The 17,583-nt window shown below is 37.7% G+C and overlaps 2 protein-coding genes across 2 annotated transcripts; one reads left to right on the top strand and one right to left on the bottom strand.

Moving 5' to 3' along the window:
- The first annotated feature begins 3,579 nt into the window (after nt 1-3,579).
- LOC128094665 (olfactory receptor 51F2-like) lies at nt 3,580-4,530 on the top strand. Its single transcript, XM_052713144.1, has one exon. It carries the CDS (start codon nt 3,580-3,582, stop codon nt 4,528-4,530), a length of 951 nt encoding a protein of 316 aa, XP_052569104.1.
- An 11,830-nt stretch (nt 4,531-16,360) lies between these two features.
- Nucleotides 16,361-17,323, bottom strand: LOC128123905 (olfactory receptor 51F1-like). The gene has a single exon (XM_052760182.1). It carries the CDS (start codon nt 17,321-17,323, stop codon nt 16,361-16,363), a length of 963 nt encoding a protein of 320 aa, XP_052616142.1.
- Nucleotides 17,324-17,583: the final 260 nt, after the last annotated feature.

Raw genomic sequence — 17,583 nt, 5'->3', positions numbered from 1 at the left:
GATAAAGATTCTGTCCTTATTTGGGGACATTTTCTTAGAGCATGGGTAAAATAATTAGAATACTAGCCTCTTCAAAGAACTTATGAAATGAAGTAGATGGAAAAGAAACCAGAAAATACAATGAGCCCCTGGGATTCCCCGCCCTCTGTGGTTCTGTGTCATCAGTTCATGGGAAGCCTCACCCTCTGGGGTCTGTGTCTTCTCCTTCAGGAGTTTTCTAATGAGGAGATTTCAGAGTCTGAGACACAACTCCTGATATATGCCCCCTATCACTTCCCCAACTCTTCAGCTCACATCTGGAAAGGAAGGCAGGAAAGAACAAATCTGTGTGATTTGTAAGTAAAGTGCTGTATGTATTCAGGGAAACAATAGCTTCTACCCAGGCTGCATCTTGATTTCAGTAACTTCAAAGGAGTCTCTGATCCCTGATGGAAACTGGAAAGCTTCTTTGTAAAGCATATAATTTCTGGGCATTCTGTTCTGTATAAGGGGGTGTTTAGTTGTTGCGGGGTCTTTCTGTTCTGCTCCTTAGAGAAGTCTAAAGAGCTTTTGTCACTCTAGTTTCTGATTAGTATTATTTAAAAACTGTCACTTACAGTCAGTGGTCACTGTCACTGCTATCCACTGCTGCCATCATTTTCACTGACTGTTGCCAAGTGACTATTATGTCCTACAAACTAATGAGCATGCTCGATTATTTACAAATGCTTTTAGTTTTATTTTCCACATTCTAGTTTTGAATTCTCAAGGTCACAGAAGTGGTATCTGTTATGAGGTGCTCATTCGGAGAGCTCAGTCCAATTGGTGGCTGAGCAGCACTGCAACCCAGGTTTACTTGACACCACACTAATGTTAAAGACCAGTAGTCAGAGAGAGACTAGAAGCATTCAGCACTGAACTAGCAGCCTGCTCTGATGTGGGATTGGGATAGTATCTTCACATAAGATTAGTGTTAATAAATGGGAGAGAATACTTACGATATCTTTCTGTTTAGGAAAGAATATTTTATTTCCACCCAAAAAATCCCAACTGTAACACAGATACACAGACACACAGACACACACACACACACAGACACACACAGACACACACACACACACACACACACACACACACACACACACACACAGACAGAGAGAGAGAGGGGGGGGGGAGAACAATTGCACCAGTAGTAATTTCTTGTGTTATGGTTTAGTAAAGGTGGTATTGTTGACTGCTTCCTAAATTATAAATGATATGATGTATCAGAAAAGGAGTTCAATGAATTCAGTTACATTTCAAAGAAGAGGAAGCCACATGAATTGAGGAAAGTATATATGTGTGAGGGAACTTGCCCTAGTTGATATTCTAGTGAAGGGGACACCCAGGCTGCTAGTTAAGATGGATTATGGAGTTGAGAAGTGAGCAGGTGACAATAACAGTAGACATTGGACAGTTTGGGAAGACCCTATATTGTGATACAGAGATAAAAAGCTGCAGTTTATGATGAGGGCAATGAAGAGCTGCATTTGAGGAAGAAAATGGTGATTGATTTTCTGTAGAGCCCACTGGCATTGATACAGGACAAGTCCGGAAACCTTTTAGCCACAGGGCAGACAAATTATTTAAATCATCATTGGAATAGTTCAATGTCAGGGAGATCAGCATAAGTGCTCTTTAAAGCAGTGGTGATGGAACAGAAGTATAAAAGATACTCATTACACATCTTTCCCACATCTTTGTCTATACTAGAGTGGGAGGATGAGAGGAAGAAGTGTAAGTAAAGGAAGGGTAAGAAATATTTGTTTCATTTATTTTTTTAAATTTTATTATTTATTTATTTATTTAGGTTTTTCGAGACAGGGTTTCTCAGTGTAGTTTTGGTGCCTGTCCTGGATCTCGCTCTGTAGACCAGGCTGGCCTCCAACTCACAGAGATTCGCTTGGCTCTGCCTCCCGAGTGCTGGGATTAAAGGCGTGTGCCACCACGGACTGGCTTCATTTTATTTTATTTTTTAAACATTTGGCTATATATTTTATTTAAATGAATTTATAACAGTTTCGAAGGGAAGAATGCTCTAGAATTTATTCATGTTTATCACTGGACTGTGAGCTTTAAAAATCTAGTACAGATGAGTAAAGCAGCAGTCAAGTTAAAAATAGACCTAAATTGAAGGAATAACAAACTTACCAATATGGTGTAACTTTACATGCCATCACCTAGGAAAATCACATCATGTAACCCATTTTCTAGCATACAACGAGTTCATTACTCACATTGCTGATGATTTTGGGGAAAGAAAGCATTAGATAAGGAAATAAGACATTTCAATCAAATGTCTTCAAACCCTTAGAAGACATGCTAGTTAGCCTTTCAGCTAAGGAGAACTCTTTCTAGGTATGTTTTATTTTTAGAAGTAAATTAAGTGGTTAAAATTTTAATTAGTATAAATTAGTATAATTAGCCTATGCTATTTTATGATCTTTTAATGCATATATATAATTGCACTCTGGTTTTATGCACCATTCCCATCATCCTATGATCTCTATTCTTACTCACTTGTCTGTTTCCTCTAATAGTTCCCTTTCTGTTTTCATGTTCTATACACAACACACACACACACACACACACACACACACACACACACATATTAAAACTGGATTCTTCTAGGTTTCATATCTCATGCCTTTAATCTCAGCACTTGGGAAGCAGAGGTAGTGATTTTGAGGCCAACCTGGTCTACATAGTGAGTTTCAGGCCAGGTCAACAGAGTAACACCCTTTCTCAAATAGATAGAAACTAGTTTTTACACAGAGGAGAAAACATGCAATATTTTTCCTTCTTTTGATTCTTTTTCTTCTCTAACTCCTTTGTCTCCTTTCTCACAAAAATAGTTCTTCCATATTTAACTTTCATACATATGTGTCTACATATATACATGTATCTAGGCCAAGGAGAGAAAAGTGTGGCAATATCTTTGTGAATCTGGCTTATTTCACTTGATACAATAGCATTTGGTTTCATTCACTTCTCTGCAAATGTTGTAGTTTTGTTTTTCTCTGTGACTATGTAAAACCCCATTGCGTATCACTACGCCACATTTTGATTATCCATCTATCTGTTGATGGTAATCCAGGTCATCCCCTATAATGCTTATTATGAAAGGGTCACAATAAACAAGAGCTAGTGTTTTTAGAGCTTTATGCCAGTTGGCCATTGTCCTGAGCTTTTCTTGTATTACCTAGTTTCTTCCTTATAACAATCTCGTCAGGGAGGACATCATTATTATGCTAGAGGTAATGAAACTGAGACACACTCACTTCAGTAATTTGTTATCTGGCAACTTAGTAAATGGCAAAACATTTGAAGCCCATCAAATGTAGAGTACGTAGTTTTAATAAAATTGGTCTGAGAAGAAGAATAAAAATTATAACATCAAACTGTTTATGAAACTTACATAATACATAGTTGCTCATAATGACTATGTTTTATGGAAATTTCTCACACAGGTTTTTTTGATATAGCAAGTATTCAGTCTTTGAACCATCTGATTTGTTATTGCAGAACACTCAGCTGAAAATACTGAAGTTTGAATTCACGATGTCAACTTTCCAGAACACCACAACTTCTTCCATCATTTTCCTGCTCACTGGTGTGCCCGGGCTGGAAGCCTTCCACACCTGGATCTCCATCCCCTTCTGCTTTCTCTATGCAACTGCCCTCTCAGGGAACAGCCTGATTCTCTTCGCCATTATCACTCAGCCCAGCCTCCACGAGCCCATGTATTATTTCCTCTCCATGCTGTCCACCACTGACCTTGGGCTGTCCATATCCACTCTGGCCACCATGTTGGGGATATTCTGGTTCAATGCCAGAGAGATCAGCTTCAATGCCTGCTTGTCCCAGATGTTCTTCATTCAACTCTTCACTGTCATGGAATCCTCAGTGCTGTTGGCCATGGCTTTTGATCGTTATGTGGCCATCTCAAACCCTCTTAGATATGCTTCTGTCTTAACTGATATTAAAATAGCTCAGATTGGAATAGCAATTGTTACCCGGGGAACCCTGATACTGACTCCTATGGTTGTCCTTCTGAAAAGATTGTCCTACTGCAGCAGCCGTGTGCTCCACCACTCCTACTGCTTCCACCCCGATGTCATGAAGCTCTCATGCACAGACACCAGGATCAACAGTGCAGTTGGGCTCACTGCCCTGATCTCCACTGCTGGAGTGGACTCTGTCTTCATCATCCTTTCCTATGTCTTGATCATTAGAACTGTCCTCAGTATTGCTTCCCCAGAAGAGAGGAAGAAAGCCTTCAGCACATGCATCTCTCATATTGGGGCTGTGGCTGTGTTCTATATTCCACTGATCAGTTTGTCCTTTGTCCACAGATTTGGGAAACGAGCTCCCCCATATGTCCATACTCTGATTGCCAATGCCTACTTGCTGATCCCTCCTGTCATGAACCCCATCATCTACAGTGTGAAGACCAAGCAGATTCGCAAGGCTGTGCTGAAAGTTCTACATTCCAGCATGGCAAAGAGCTAAATGGTCCTTTTACTGTTTTCTATTCTGTCATTTTATGAATGAAGCAAATGCCATTAAAGGAGGTTATAATATGTACTTTGATGCTTATGTTACAAGTGTCTAAAAAGATAGCTTCAGATTTAAACAAGAAGATAGTGAGTTAAGAGATAGTAATACGAGCTACAGATTTTTGGAGATATTACTGTCTCCTCAAATACTTTTCATGATATTAGGAACATTTTCAGATTGTAATATCAAATATTTTCAGGAACTAGATAAACAATCATTTAGCTTTGTTTTGCAATGTAGAATGTTTCTATTTAAGTGGAAGAAGAGACATATCTGTTAAGTGGCCTATATATCTCCTTTATGGAAAGAAATGCATCTCTCCTCTTCAAAGTTTATTGCTACACTATTTATAATAGTGAAATTATAGAATAACCTATATGTTTAATAACAGGGTGGAGAAAGAAGAATGTGCTGTATATACACAATGGACTCTCTTCTAATCATGAAGAACAAAGTTACAGTTTGCAGAAAAATGGATGCAAGTGCAGTTCTCAATATTAAACAAATTCACCCAATCTCAGAAGGAAAAATATTGTGTTTCTCTCAGTTGTGGTTTCTAGATTTTATAGAGATGTATATATATAATAGTGTATTATACATCACAAGACAACAGAAACAAAACTGCGTAGTACAGTAAAGGAAGCTAGTAAGAAGTGGAGTAGTGAGAAAGGACAGGGTAGAAGAGCATGATGGTGATGTTGTCAATGTGTGATACAGACTTGTGTGAAAGTATAGAGTTTATGCTATATAGTACCATGTACAATAAATATTTGAAATTTTTATAGGTAATAAAACACACAGATATGTACAAGTAAAAATTATACTGTATAAAGACTAATATAAATTACCAAATTTATATTAGTGTATCTCCATGACCAGTTGATAACTATTCATACATTTTCCTAGTTTCTGGAATTTTAGTATAAGTCGTCCAAGAGAAATAGCTCTGTCTTACTCATATTTAATGTATTATTTCTTTCATAGTACTAGTGCTGTGTTTACTACTTAATAATTCTGTTCTCATGATTTTCCAAAGATTTTTTTACATATTAATTAAATTTTCATGAGCCTTGGTGGTGAGGAGTAAGGTAATACAGCTGTCCTGTTTAGGGCTGAGCACTCAGTCACTTTTTTTTAGTACTTTGACCAGTTCTGTATCTCTCTGTTGATTGTTTCGTAGTACATAAAGAAGTTTCTCTGACCAAGGCTGAGAGCAGCCCAGGTCTATGTATATAAACATAAATATTTAGAAGGCAATTTGACATCATGATCATTGAGCAAAATGACAACATCAGGTTCTATTTTGGGTGTATGAGCTCCCTAGCCATGGGTTTGGAGCAGGGTTACAGCATCAGGTATGAAACTTCCTCCTGTGGAACATGCTTCAAATCCAATCAGAAAGTGGCAGCAATTGCATAACACTTGTGCCACACTATTGCAACAAAGGCATGTCTTGTCTGGAAGGCTAAGGGCCATTAATGTCTCCCTCCCCCAGAAGCCCGAAAAGTACCTTCGGTCACTATGAAATCTAGCCAGAAGGAAGAAACCTTCCGAGGAAACATAAAGAATGTCAGAGCTATAGGATGGGAAAGAGATCTATGAAATGCTGACTTATGGGCCTGACATGGATATTGCACTCATGAACCCATAACAACTATAGTTACCTAAACGAGACCTGAATGAGATCAAGACAGCCAAAATCCCAGCACTGATAGGGTAGATGATCTCTACTCCATACCAAAGAGCAGTAGATAGTTGCCAGGGGAAGGAGACCAATTCTTTAGTGAGGATTATGGCTGCTTGCTGGTTTCCCGTGCTCCAGTGGATGATGCCTCACCCATGCACAAATGAGCAACACTACCAGGAGTTAGTGGGTTATCAAAAATATATGAAATTGAGAGTGACCTGATGGAGGATATGGAAAAAATTGGAGGGAGACATGGTAGGTATGATCATATTTCATTTTATATATATATATATATATATATGCATAAAATTCTCAAAAATAAAGAAAATGAAAAATATTTATATAATAAGTTAGTTTTATTTGGTCTGTTCAAATTACAAGAAAATGAATGTAGAAATATTTTAATTTGATTATATTTGTAATGTTACTTTTGGACCTCTTCATCAAAAAAAATGATGGTGGGGATGTCAGCCACCCTCTAGTTAGGGTTATAGAAATGATACCAGTAATAAATACACAGAGTATTTAATGTAAGTAACTGTATAAAAAGCTAATGGACAATGAAATTGAGAAAGGGACATGGAATGAATAACTCTCGGAAGTTTCCTTTACCTGTATAGTTTGAGAACAAAGAAGACCTGGGGTTATTAAAACCTAGAACCTTGACAGCAAGCTTCCCCTGAGCTAACATGAAGATCTCCCTTGAGAGGGTGCTGCGCTACTGAGCCAGGACTTAACCTCAGGGAAAGGGTGTTTCCATATTATACCTTATTCCTTAGGAGAATAGATTAGCATTAATTGAGTTCAGGTTCTAAGTCCTGAAGAGGGTCTATTGGCTTGTTGTGTTTTGAGACAGCATAATTATATTGTAATGGATCATAGGGGATAAGTAAAAATAGACATCAAACTAATGTCATTGTGCAGAAAATATTACTGTATATTACTGTGCAGATTGATTACTGACAGTATATCAATCAAACACAAGATTCTAGCATCTTCTAATTTCTCTAACATCCTCCAGTTAAGAGAATTAATCAGAAACTGTCTGTCAAATAATGTATGTGATTTCTGACTTGCTGTCTGCTTACTAAAAGTAGATTGTAGATTTTGGAGCTGAGATATAATATCTTCAAAATCAGCATGATGGAACAAGTTGTTTGTTACATAATTAAGCTTACTATGGTCATGAAAAGGGTTTATTTGGTCCTTTAGCCCTGACTGCTGATAATAAAAGCAGTAATCATTAACTGTAACTAGTCTGGTGTTTCCATGCTTCACAGGCTATAATGACATAGTTTAGGAAGATGCTAGTTGATAAATTTCAGGTCTGGTCTTGGAGGCATGTATTTTTTTCTCCTTTATAATCATTCTTCATTTTTCTACAACTAACTCTGTTTTTATTTAAAATGGACAATGACAGTTACAGGTTATGTCTGCATCCACTCTTGAATTGGGCTTTGTAGGCTGCTCAGAGACTGAATTTACTGCATTGCTTTTTTAACTTAATTTTTTTGTTTATAATATTTTTATATTTTACATACCAACCAGAGATCCTCCTCTCTTCCCTCCCAGCTTCCACCCCATCCCAGCCCCTCCTCCAAAAGGGTAAGGTCTTCCACTGTGGAACCTTCAAGGGACCAGACTAGGCCCTTTGCATACAGGAGACAGTTGTGTAGCTTGGTCTGTTTGAGGGGCCCCTGGCAATGGGATCAGCATCTATCCCTGGTGCATTGCTCTTTGTTCTGTGATTAACACTCAGCTTTCCAAGTTGCTCTTGTTTCTGATAATTAATGGATTTCCCTACAAAGGTTGAATACATGTCATTTCTGTGCTTAGATGATAGACTGGAAATTTGGGCTCATTATTTTCTCTCTCCTGCTTTCATAAGTTCTATTATTCATCCCTCTGTGCATCTCCTGATACAACAGAGTTTTGGTCTCAATGGGATAACCTTACTCAGGTTCTACCGTTGGCTAACTCCAGGCTGCATTAACAAAATGGAAGACATTGGCAGGATAATGCAGAATTTGAAGAGATATACTGTGTTGACTGTGTTTCTTTCTCCTATCTGGCCCATCAGATAGTAAAGATTTTATTTTTAAAAATATTACTGATATTCTAGTTTCTCAGTACCCTTTGCTTGTTTCCTTAGCTCTCTCACCATTTTGAAAATAGTCTTTTCATTAAAAAATTTCAAGCAATTCCTGTATCCACAACTCAGAGAACATCACAGGAGAGGGAGAGAAAGGCCACAAGAGCTAGAATATCAGGAAATTTGCTGTGAAACAGTCTCTCCTAGAAATGGCTACATAAGCAAGTCAGAATCAGTATCAGTATATATGCTAACATGGAAAAGAGAAAATTACACTGGGTCATACTCCTAGACAAAGAGCTATAGGCAACTAATGACTGTCAGGAGAGGGAGAATTAGCTTCTCTCAGTGATGAGCCACCTTATTAGTTGTTCAATACAACATGGTCAACCCTGAAACCATGTGCCCACAAACAACAAAAATAGACTCAGCAGGCTGTATTTACATATTTGTGTATACATATAAATGCACACATTTATGTATACACAAATATGTGTTTGTGTATAACAATAGTAATCAAAGAAAAAGGTGCTATCAATTTGATAGTGAGGGTCATGGGTAGGTTGGAGGGAAGGTACCTAGGAGGAGACAGAGGGAGAAAAGGATTTAATTCTATTTTAACACATCTTTTTTATTGATGTTTAGTGTTTTGTTTGCTTGTTTGTTTAGTTCTTTTTCTATTCAAGACATTATGTTTAATTGGCATGAAGTTGGGTGGGTAGGGAGGTGGGTAGGATCTTGGAGGATCTGGAGAAGGGGAAAGAATATTATAAAATACATTGAATGGAAATATTTAATAAAAACATTAAAAAATTTAATCAAAGTCGCTTGAATAAGTTTTTTTTTTTTTTTTTTTTTTTTTTTTTTTTTTTTTTTTTTTTTTTTTTTTACTAACTATTCACAGTGCTTCAAAGAAGAAACGTTAAGTGCTCCTTGGTCTTGCGTGTCAATTTGAAGCAAATCTGCAAGCTCTTTGGAGCCTGGGATGCCTAATATTGTCATCAATGAGATCATATTCCATCTCACCTACAGATGAAATAAATGTTGTTTTTGTACTTTAATGGGGGTTTTTATTGCCATGAGCTTAGTTTTTTCTCATCTAAAGTCTCTGGAAAGCTCCACCCAGATACAGGCATGGAGGTGCTCTGTAGGCTGTTTCTTTACACCCTTCTAGATCCTAGAACCAGAAAAAAGAAAGAGGCAGATTTCACTCATCATCTGTAGGGATCTAGGCAAATGCTCTGCTCCCTAAGGTAGAGCTAACTCAGCATCTGATTTTAGAGGCAAGTGGCCTTTTCTGCAAGAACTACTAGCCTTTGTTCTCTTACCCTTGCTTTCTAAGAACTTTTTTTCTGAGGTCAGGAAACTGAAATGCAGAAGTAATAGACAAGGTACCTTCTGATATGGAGAGGGAAGTATTGCCAGATAAGGTTTTATTACAAGCCTTGAGAAAAGGACTGCTCTAGAGAAAGCTGTGTTTAGTTTGTTTTCTGGAGCAACAGAGGAGGAATAATCAAGTAGGTTGGGGTGACTTAGTGGTGCCTTCAGAGAGAAATGGAAACAAATGTTGATTGATGTCTGATTCCTTCTGAGAAAACTATAAAGAGCCAGTGAAGGGACTGGGAAGTTGGGAGTTGCTATGGTGTTATAGGGAGAATTTTACTTTGCTTACTGGGTTGAAGCTTATCTCTCAAGGTCTGCTTATGCAAAGATTGCACAAATATATCCTATGAAAAGAAAGCTACATTGTTGGAAGGCCCTGATGGTCAGAGGTTGCAGCCTACCATGGCCTGGCAGCTCTCTCTATGCTTGGCAACATGGAGGACTCCCTCCCCCACAGAAGGGGCTTCCTGATCCCTACCTAACCTTATCTGGAAATGTCTCTAGGCCTGGATGCATGCCTTATCTTTTTTTTTTTTTTTGGTTTTTTTCGAGACAGGGTTTCTCTGTGTAGCTTTGCGCCTTTCCTGGGACTCACTTGGTAGTCCAGGCTGGCCTCGAACTCACAGAGATCCGCCTGGCTCTGCCTCCCGAGTGCTGGGATTAAAGGCGTGCGTGCGCCGCCACCACCGCCCGGCTCATGCCTTATCTTAAGGAAGACCCTTAAAATAGTTCCCTGCAACTGCTCTTTCCCTGCTGCCCGAATGATAATTGCATTAACAGTCTAGCCATTTTGATAGGGCCCTGTGTTGTGGGATGTTCTGTATGTCTAATCCAGCTATATGATAGGATTGTGCCATTTAATGTGAATTAGTATTTGTCCCCAGGCTTCCTAATCCTATATATTTCCCATACTCTGGAATAAAGTTCAGTTGTCTCATTGAAGTTATCTCTTGAAGGCCTATCTCCGTTCTATCTACAGCCATCCGAACCCTGCTTCTGCTCCCTCCAATCTTGTGGATCGGTAGTCAATGATCCTTGAGGAAGAAGGAGACCCACACTATCTGTATTTAATTGTTAAGAATACTGTCTTAGAGTATGTCCAAATCAAAGAAGCCTCTGAGAAAGCAGTGCTGTTTAGTGGAAGATCTTTGATGGACTCTCAAAAGTGTCAGTATATAAAATCTCTAGGCTCACAAATATGGAAGCATCATACAATAATACCATATGAACAAGAAGAAGTCCTCTATTGGTTTTATGTCTTTTGTCTTTCTTTAAACTTGAGTTGACAATGTTAAAAAACTTTTCCTAGGATGTGAGTGAAAATGAAGACACCATCTTTCTTCATATCCAGAGGCCCAAGTGCAGCCAGCTATAGGTCAGACAGATGGAAGGGAAATTGTCTTTGAATGAAGACACATTAATCTGGTTATTGAACTGACCTTTACATAGTTTTAATTGAAAAACATATTTCATGGGACTTTCTATTTCCCAGTGTAGGCAGAAAACTGGTGTTGTTTGCCACATTTTTCTCCAGCATCAGGAAAGACTGTTTTCAACTTAGCAACCCTAAAAGAACAAAAGCTGCATTTGTTTTTTTAAGAATAATTTCCCCGCATATAGTGGTCAACATCACTTCCATAATAAAGAGCAACCTGTATCATCTTGTACTTTCAAGCAAATCACTTAGAAAGTGCTGTTGCCCACATGGTGTTTTTAACAACACCTGCTAAAATGTTTGCCTATAGTCTTTAAACATTTATAAGTACCAAATATAAAAATTTTATTATTTAACAAGAATTTTTATGGGCTCATTTGAAAAAACTATCTGTGTTTTTCTTTACCTGTCCATTCTAGAATCAGATACTTGGAAATCCTAACAGAAATGTGCTCAAGACTCTTCAGTTTTAGAAATGATCCAGAGCCAGAATAAAGCAATTCAGAAAGCAGCTCCAGGTGCCAATGCTGTAATCTTTGAAGACAGTTAGCAGTGGGTGTTCCTCTCTGCTCATATTGATGTTCTGGGGAATAAGAATATGCTTCTAAAATATTCTACATCTCTTCCTGTAATATGAGTAATATGAGGATTCTTCCAATAATATTCGTACTGCAAGTTCAATTATGAAATCTATTAGTTATGTGGGCACTGTGTTCACACACTTGTAATGGTTACTTCCTGTCAACTCACAGCCCATCTGAAGTGCTGTATTTAATCATTCTTCACTGTTTGGGAGCCTCACCATGGAGTTTTCCTCTCAATTAAGATTCTACTTCTTATATATTCTTGCATCAACTGGAGTGTGGCAGGAGGGTGCAATGTGTGGAATCTCTGATGAGGGTCCTGTGATTCTCTTCTTTCTTCTTCTGATTAGTATCAATGGCACTATTACAATTTCCATAGACCTAGCTACCATTATATCTCCGTACTCCTTTGCCATGACTTCTGGGCCAAAGTAGTCTATACTCAAAGATGGTGACCCTATTACACCTGAAAAAGCCATCCTACAATAAAGCAGATTCTTTCTTTTTAAAGCTTCAACTTTGTTTTGAGTAATTTGACAGTGCATGTCTAGCTAATTACCACAGTCATCATCTCATACAGATTCTTTTTTTGATGAGTTTCACAATTAACTTTCATAGCTGATTTCTGTTTTTCAAATCTTAGATGGTCTTTTAATAAAAAACTCAGAGCCAGATATCAGGTGAAAGCTGAAAGATCAGAGAAGCAGAACAGGCAGTCACTAGTTCTTATCTCTATGAAATCTTTAGCCTAAAGAGAGTGAGATCCTATTTCCTCATGCTTTATATACCTTTCTCTACTCTGCCATATTACTTCCTGGGATTAAAGGCTTAAAGGCCTGTGTGCTTCCCAAGCAAAGGCATGAGATCTCAAGTGCTGGGATTAAAGGTGTATGCCATCACTGCCTGGCTCTGTTTCTCTCCTATACTGGATCAATCTCATGTAGCCCATTGTGGCCTTGAACTCACAGAGATCCAGACAGATCTCTGCCTCCAGAGTGATAGGATTAAAGGTGTGTGCCCCCACTGCCTGGCCTCTGTGTCTAATCTAGTGGCTGGCTCTGTTCTCTGATCTTCATGCAAGTTTACTAGGGTACACAATATATCACCACAGATTTCAAGTTTACAGCATAATATTATTAGCTCTCTGTATGCTAAACATTAGATCTTCACAACTTACTTACACAGTAGCTTCATATACAGTTGATGAGGTGCTTTTAAAAAAACTGGTGATTGCTATTAAAATTTTGTCAGGGAAAATATCAATGTTAAACATATGAAAAGTGTAGGGATGTAATTTCCATACTTGTTTTGGGATAGAGATCACAAAAGTCATCCTATATTCTAGGACTTTAGGCAGAATTATTTCACCCTCAACGTGTGTATGTGTGTGTGTGTGTGTGTGTGTGTGTGTGTGTTATGTATGTATGTATGTATGTATTTTTTTTTTGTGTGTGTGTGTGTGTGTGTGAGTCAGACAGAGATAGAGATAGAGACAGAGAGATACAGAGACAGAAACTGGAGATAAGAAATAACAAACTGTGTTTAGCCTTGTACCAACCATGACTTTTCTACATTCACCCTAACATTTCACAGAGGAAAGATGCCAGCACCAATGTTTAAAGCCAGTTTAATTTTCATCTTGTGAATGTTTGTTCCTTTTGGATGTCATTAGTGTTTGTAATAGTAGGTGCATGAGCATTATTAAGCTTAATCTTGACTGTCTTTCATTATTTTTTTGGGAGAGGTTCTTTATGTCTACTTAAATGTCAAGTAGACTATGATGTCATACCCTGATTGCAGTACTGTGAAGATGTACTATTTACTATTTTTTTCTAATGATTTACACAATCTTCCTGTTCATTATTATATTTCCTGAAATAAGATGCATTTATAAGGAATGCTTTAATGAAAAACAATCTTTACCAATTTTATTTCTCACTGTGGAAATCAAATTTATGTTTAGCTTTTCATCATCTTCCTAATCTAGTTTGCATAGACATGAAATACATTTTGCTGTCTGAAGAGTAGTAAAGTCTTGAGTGTTCTATTCCTAAGGCCACAAGAACTTAGAGATGGATAGTTCTATGGTAAAATGCGTAACATTCTTATTGTCATAAAAATGTTCTTATTATCATAAAAAAGGGTGGTGGCCCACACCTTTAATCCCAGCACTCAAGAGGCATGGGCAGGTGGATCTATAAGTTCAAGGCCACCCTGGTCTACATAGTGAATTCCAGGACAGCCAGGGCTACACAAAGAAACCCTATCTTAAAAACAAAACAAAACAAAAAGTGAGTGTGTGAAGTAGGGGTAGAATAAATCAGACTGCCACATGCTATTTTGAGGGTGGGTGTAGAACTTATTTTTATTTATTTAGCGGTGTGTGTGTATGTGTGTGTGTGTGTGTGTGTGTGTGTGTGTGTGTGTGTGTGTGTGTGTGTGTTTAGAGTGATTAGAGGACAACTAACTTGCAGTAGTCAGCTCTCTCTTTTTCCCCATGAAAATCCCAAGGATCAAACTTAGATTTTGCTGTCATAGTCTAAGGTGTTAACCTGATAGACAATGTTTTGGAGTGATCATAGTAGGAAATTTGAGAATCAAGGGTTGATGCCAATGGGACCTGGTAAGAGATTCCTACAGGTAGACATCCATACATCTCTAGTTCTATATGAAACATCATTCTTAGGCCAAACCTACAAAAAGGGAAATTGCAAATGCAAATAAAGTGTTCCTAGGAATTTTATAGCCTTTCCAGTTCATAAATAACAAAATTTTGCTTTAAATGCTACTCTTTTGAATATATTTTGCATCCCCATGTGCATAAATTCAATGTAGAAGGAAGGATAAGAATCAACAATACACTATTGTTACCCAAGAAAGTAGAACTACAAATTAGGCTTGAAGAGAGTAGCAAGGAGGACTTTATCCTTTTCTGTACCATATTTTATTAATCAGAGCATAATAGTTATTTCTTCTGTAATTAAACTTTAGCAAAAAGGCTATTAAAAAGGTTTTTTTCTGATTATTTTGTAGAAAACAGAAGGAAAATGACAAAGTTGGACAGCTATAGACCAAAGAGGAAGCCATAACATTTTGAGGGGCTCTAGACTAAGCCCAAAGGTAAAGATCAGAAATGTTAGAAAAAAGATAGGAAAGCAGTGTATGTGGGAGCAAGTGGTGAAGGGCAGTTTGTTAGCTTGCTAGCACCTTGGGAGTTAAAGAATATCAGAAAATAAAAAACCCAATGGGGAAACTTACTCATGAAAAAATATAGTTTAAATCATTCATAGAGTTCACTTTATTCAAACTGGGATAAGGTATGGACAACTCAGCTTCTCAAGTAGTTTTTTTTTTAACATTAGCTGTGTCAGAACTAAGGTAAATTTTTAGATGATATAGGCAGAAAGTTTGCCACCAGTTATAAAAGCAATTTCTTAGGTCGTACATGTCATACATGAAATGGAATTGGCTACATTGGAATTTTTCTAAGGGTATATATGAAAGACTATTAGGAACAGTATCAACAATTATCAGTGAGTGCCTGTTTCATGGATAATATTCAGTTAGGTATTGTAGAAGTTTTACAAATCAAGGCAATTTTTATCTATGTAATTTATATCCTTGTGAGAACTTGAGTGATTAGTATACATGCATATCAATGCTCATATTCATATAAAAGTGAACAGATAAGAGCAAAACACTAGAAAAGGCAGGTGATAAGACAGTGTTGAATGTCACTGAAGAGATTATGAAAAACTTAATGAAGATATTTAAAGATAAGTCATAAAACCATAAAACTTCGAGGTGGAAAGTGGGTGAAAGATTGAAGTGGAGTGGACAGTAAAGTTCACCACCAAGAAAAGTACAAAAATCTAAAGGAACAGTTAGACTAATTTTCTTATACTCTTGAGATAGTGAGACGTGTTAAAACTAAAAGAAAGTTGAAGCAGATTATAGAAGTTACGAGCTTATTCAGTTTGTATATAGGAAATAAACCCGAGATATGTTTAGTTTTCTTTTAAAATTTCTTTCCAGTTGAGTACTTAATTAAAAACATCTGTAATTGATCCTTTCTGGGAAAGAGAAAGGCAGTTTTGCCAATGGAGTGTTACTGGGTATATTAACTACACTACAAGGCAGGTCCCATGCCTAGAAATTGTTGGCCAATATAAATAGGCTTGTTGTTTTTATTTTTTTTGTGGAATTTTTGTTTCATTTTGTTTTGTTATTTTTTGTCTTATTCATTGTTCATTTTGATTTTATTATTTTATTTTTGTTTTTTTTTGAGAGAGAAATAACATGAAGTTGGATCGGTAGGGAGGTGGTGGGGGATCTGAGAGGGGATAGGGAAAGAGAAAACATGCTAAAAACTTATTTTATGAAAAATTTAAATTAAAAATAAAATAAAAGCTAAAAAATCAAATACAAAATAAGGAAGCTGCGAGATAATGAGAATCTGAGTAAGTGTTCTGGTGGTTAAAAAATAAAACAAAACTGTATTAGAGAAGATTATTTTGAATCTGTTTGATTGGATTACACCTAGATCCATATCACTCTAACATTTAATGTGTGATAATTGTTTCTCATCTTGAAATAAGTCTTTATGTGCTTAATGATTGCAAAACATGAGGTCCTTTGCAATATATAAGTCTGAGAATAGCTTTCTGAATCTGCTTCGTTTTCACACTGTAGATGATAGGGTTCATCACAGGGGGGATGAGCAAATACACATTTGCAATGAGAGTGGGCACATAGGGTGGGGCATGTTTTCCAAATCTGTGGACGAAGGAGAGGCTGATCAAGGGGATGTAGAAGATGGCCACAGCAGTGATATGAGAAATGCAGGTACTGAAAGCCTTCTTCCTTTCTCTAGGGGATGCGATGCTGAGAACTGAGCGGATGATCAGGACATAGGAGAGCAGGATAAGGACAGAGTCCACTCCAGCAGTAGAAATAATTGCAGTTAGTCCAAATGCACTGTTGATTTTTGTGTCTGAACACGATAGCTTCATCACATCGGGGTGGAAACAATAAGAGTGGTGGAGCACGTGGCTATGGCAGAATGATAGACGCTTAAGGAGCAGGACCAGTGGGGTCAAAATGACAGTCCCTCTAGTAATGACTACCAGACCAATCTGTGCAATCCTTGTATGAGTTAGAATGGTAGCATATCTCAGGGGGTTTGAGATGGCCACAAAACGATCAAAGGCCATAGCCAGGAGCACTGAGGATTCCATGAATGTGAAGAGGTGAATGAAGAACATCTGGGACAAGCAGGCATTGAAGCTGATCCCCCTGGCGTTGAGCCAAAGTATTCCCAGCACTGTTACCATTGTCGAGATGCATAAGCCAATGTCAGTGGTGGATAGCATAGAGAGGAAATAGTACATGGGCTCATGGAGAGTTGGCTCCGTAAGGACTACAAACAGGATCAAAGAATTTCCAGATAGTGCAGTTAAATAGAGACAGCAGAAGGGAATGGAGATCCAGGAATGAGCCCATTCTAGTCCAGGGACACCAGTCAGGAGAAAAGTAGGAGAGGTGGAGTTATGGAAGATTGGCATTATGGTCTGCCCAATCAGGATCTTGACTTCCTAAATCTAGAATTTCAAAATTATTTTAGTTGAAGTCTGATATGCATTCAATAAAGTGCACAACACTTTAGAGGGTGGCCCAATTAAATTTGGTGTTTATACATATCAGGTAACTACTTCTGACATCAGTTAGGAGAACATTACCAGAAGGCTTCCTAATGCCTATGCTATCCATTGTCTACTTTAGCAGTGATCATTTTTTTTGGCTTCTCTTGCCATAATTACCAATT

Source organism: Peromyscus californicus, unplaced genomic scaffold, assembly GCF_007827085.1.
Source record: "Peromyscus californicus insignis strain IS unplaced genomic scaffold, ASM782708v3 Scaffold_4__1_contigs__length_199733344, whole genome shotgun sequence".
Classification (NCBI taxonomy): domain Eukaryota; kingdom Metazoa; phylum Chordata; class Mammalia; order Rodentia; family Cricetidae; genus Peromyscus; species Peromyscus californicus.
This window is presented reverse-complemented; position numbering and strand designations above follow the sequence as displayed.

Bases quoted from the DNA above. Each gene is read 5' to 3' on its own strand.
- LOC128123905 (XM_052760182.1), bottom strand. From the start codon at position 17,323: ATGCCAATCTTCCATAACTCCACCTCTCCTACTTTTCTCCTGACTGGT.
- LOC128094665 (XM_052713144.1), top strand. From the start codon at position 3,580: ATGTCAACTTTCCAGAACACCACAACTTCTTCCATCATTTTCCTGCTC.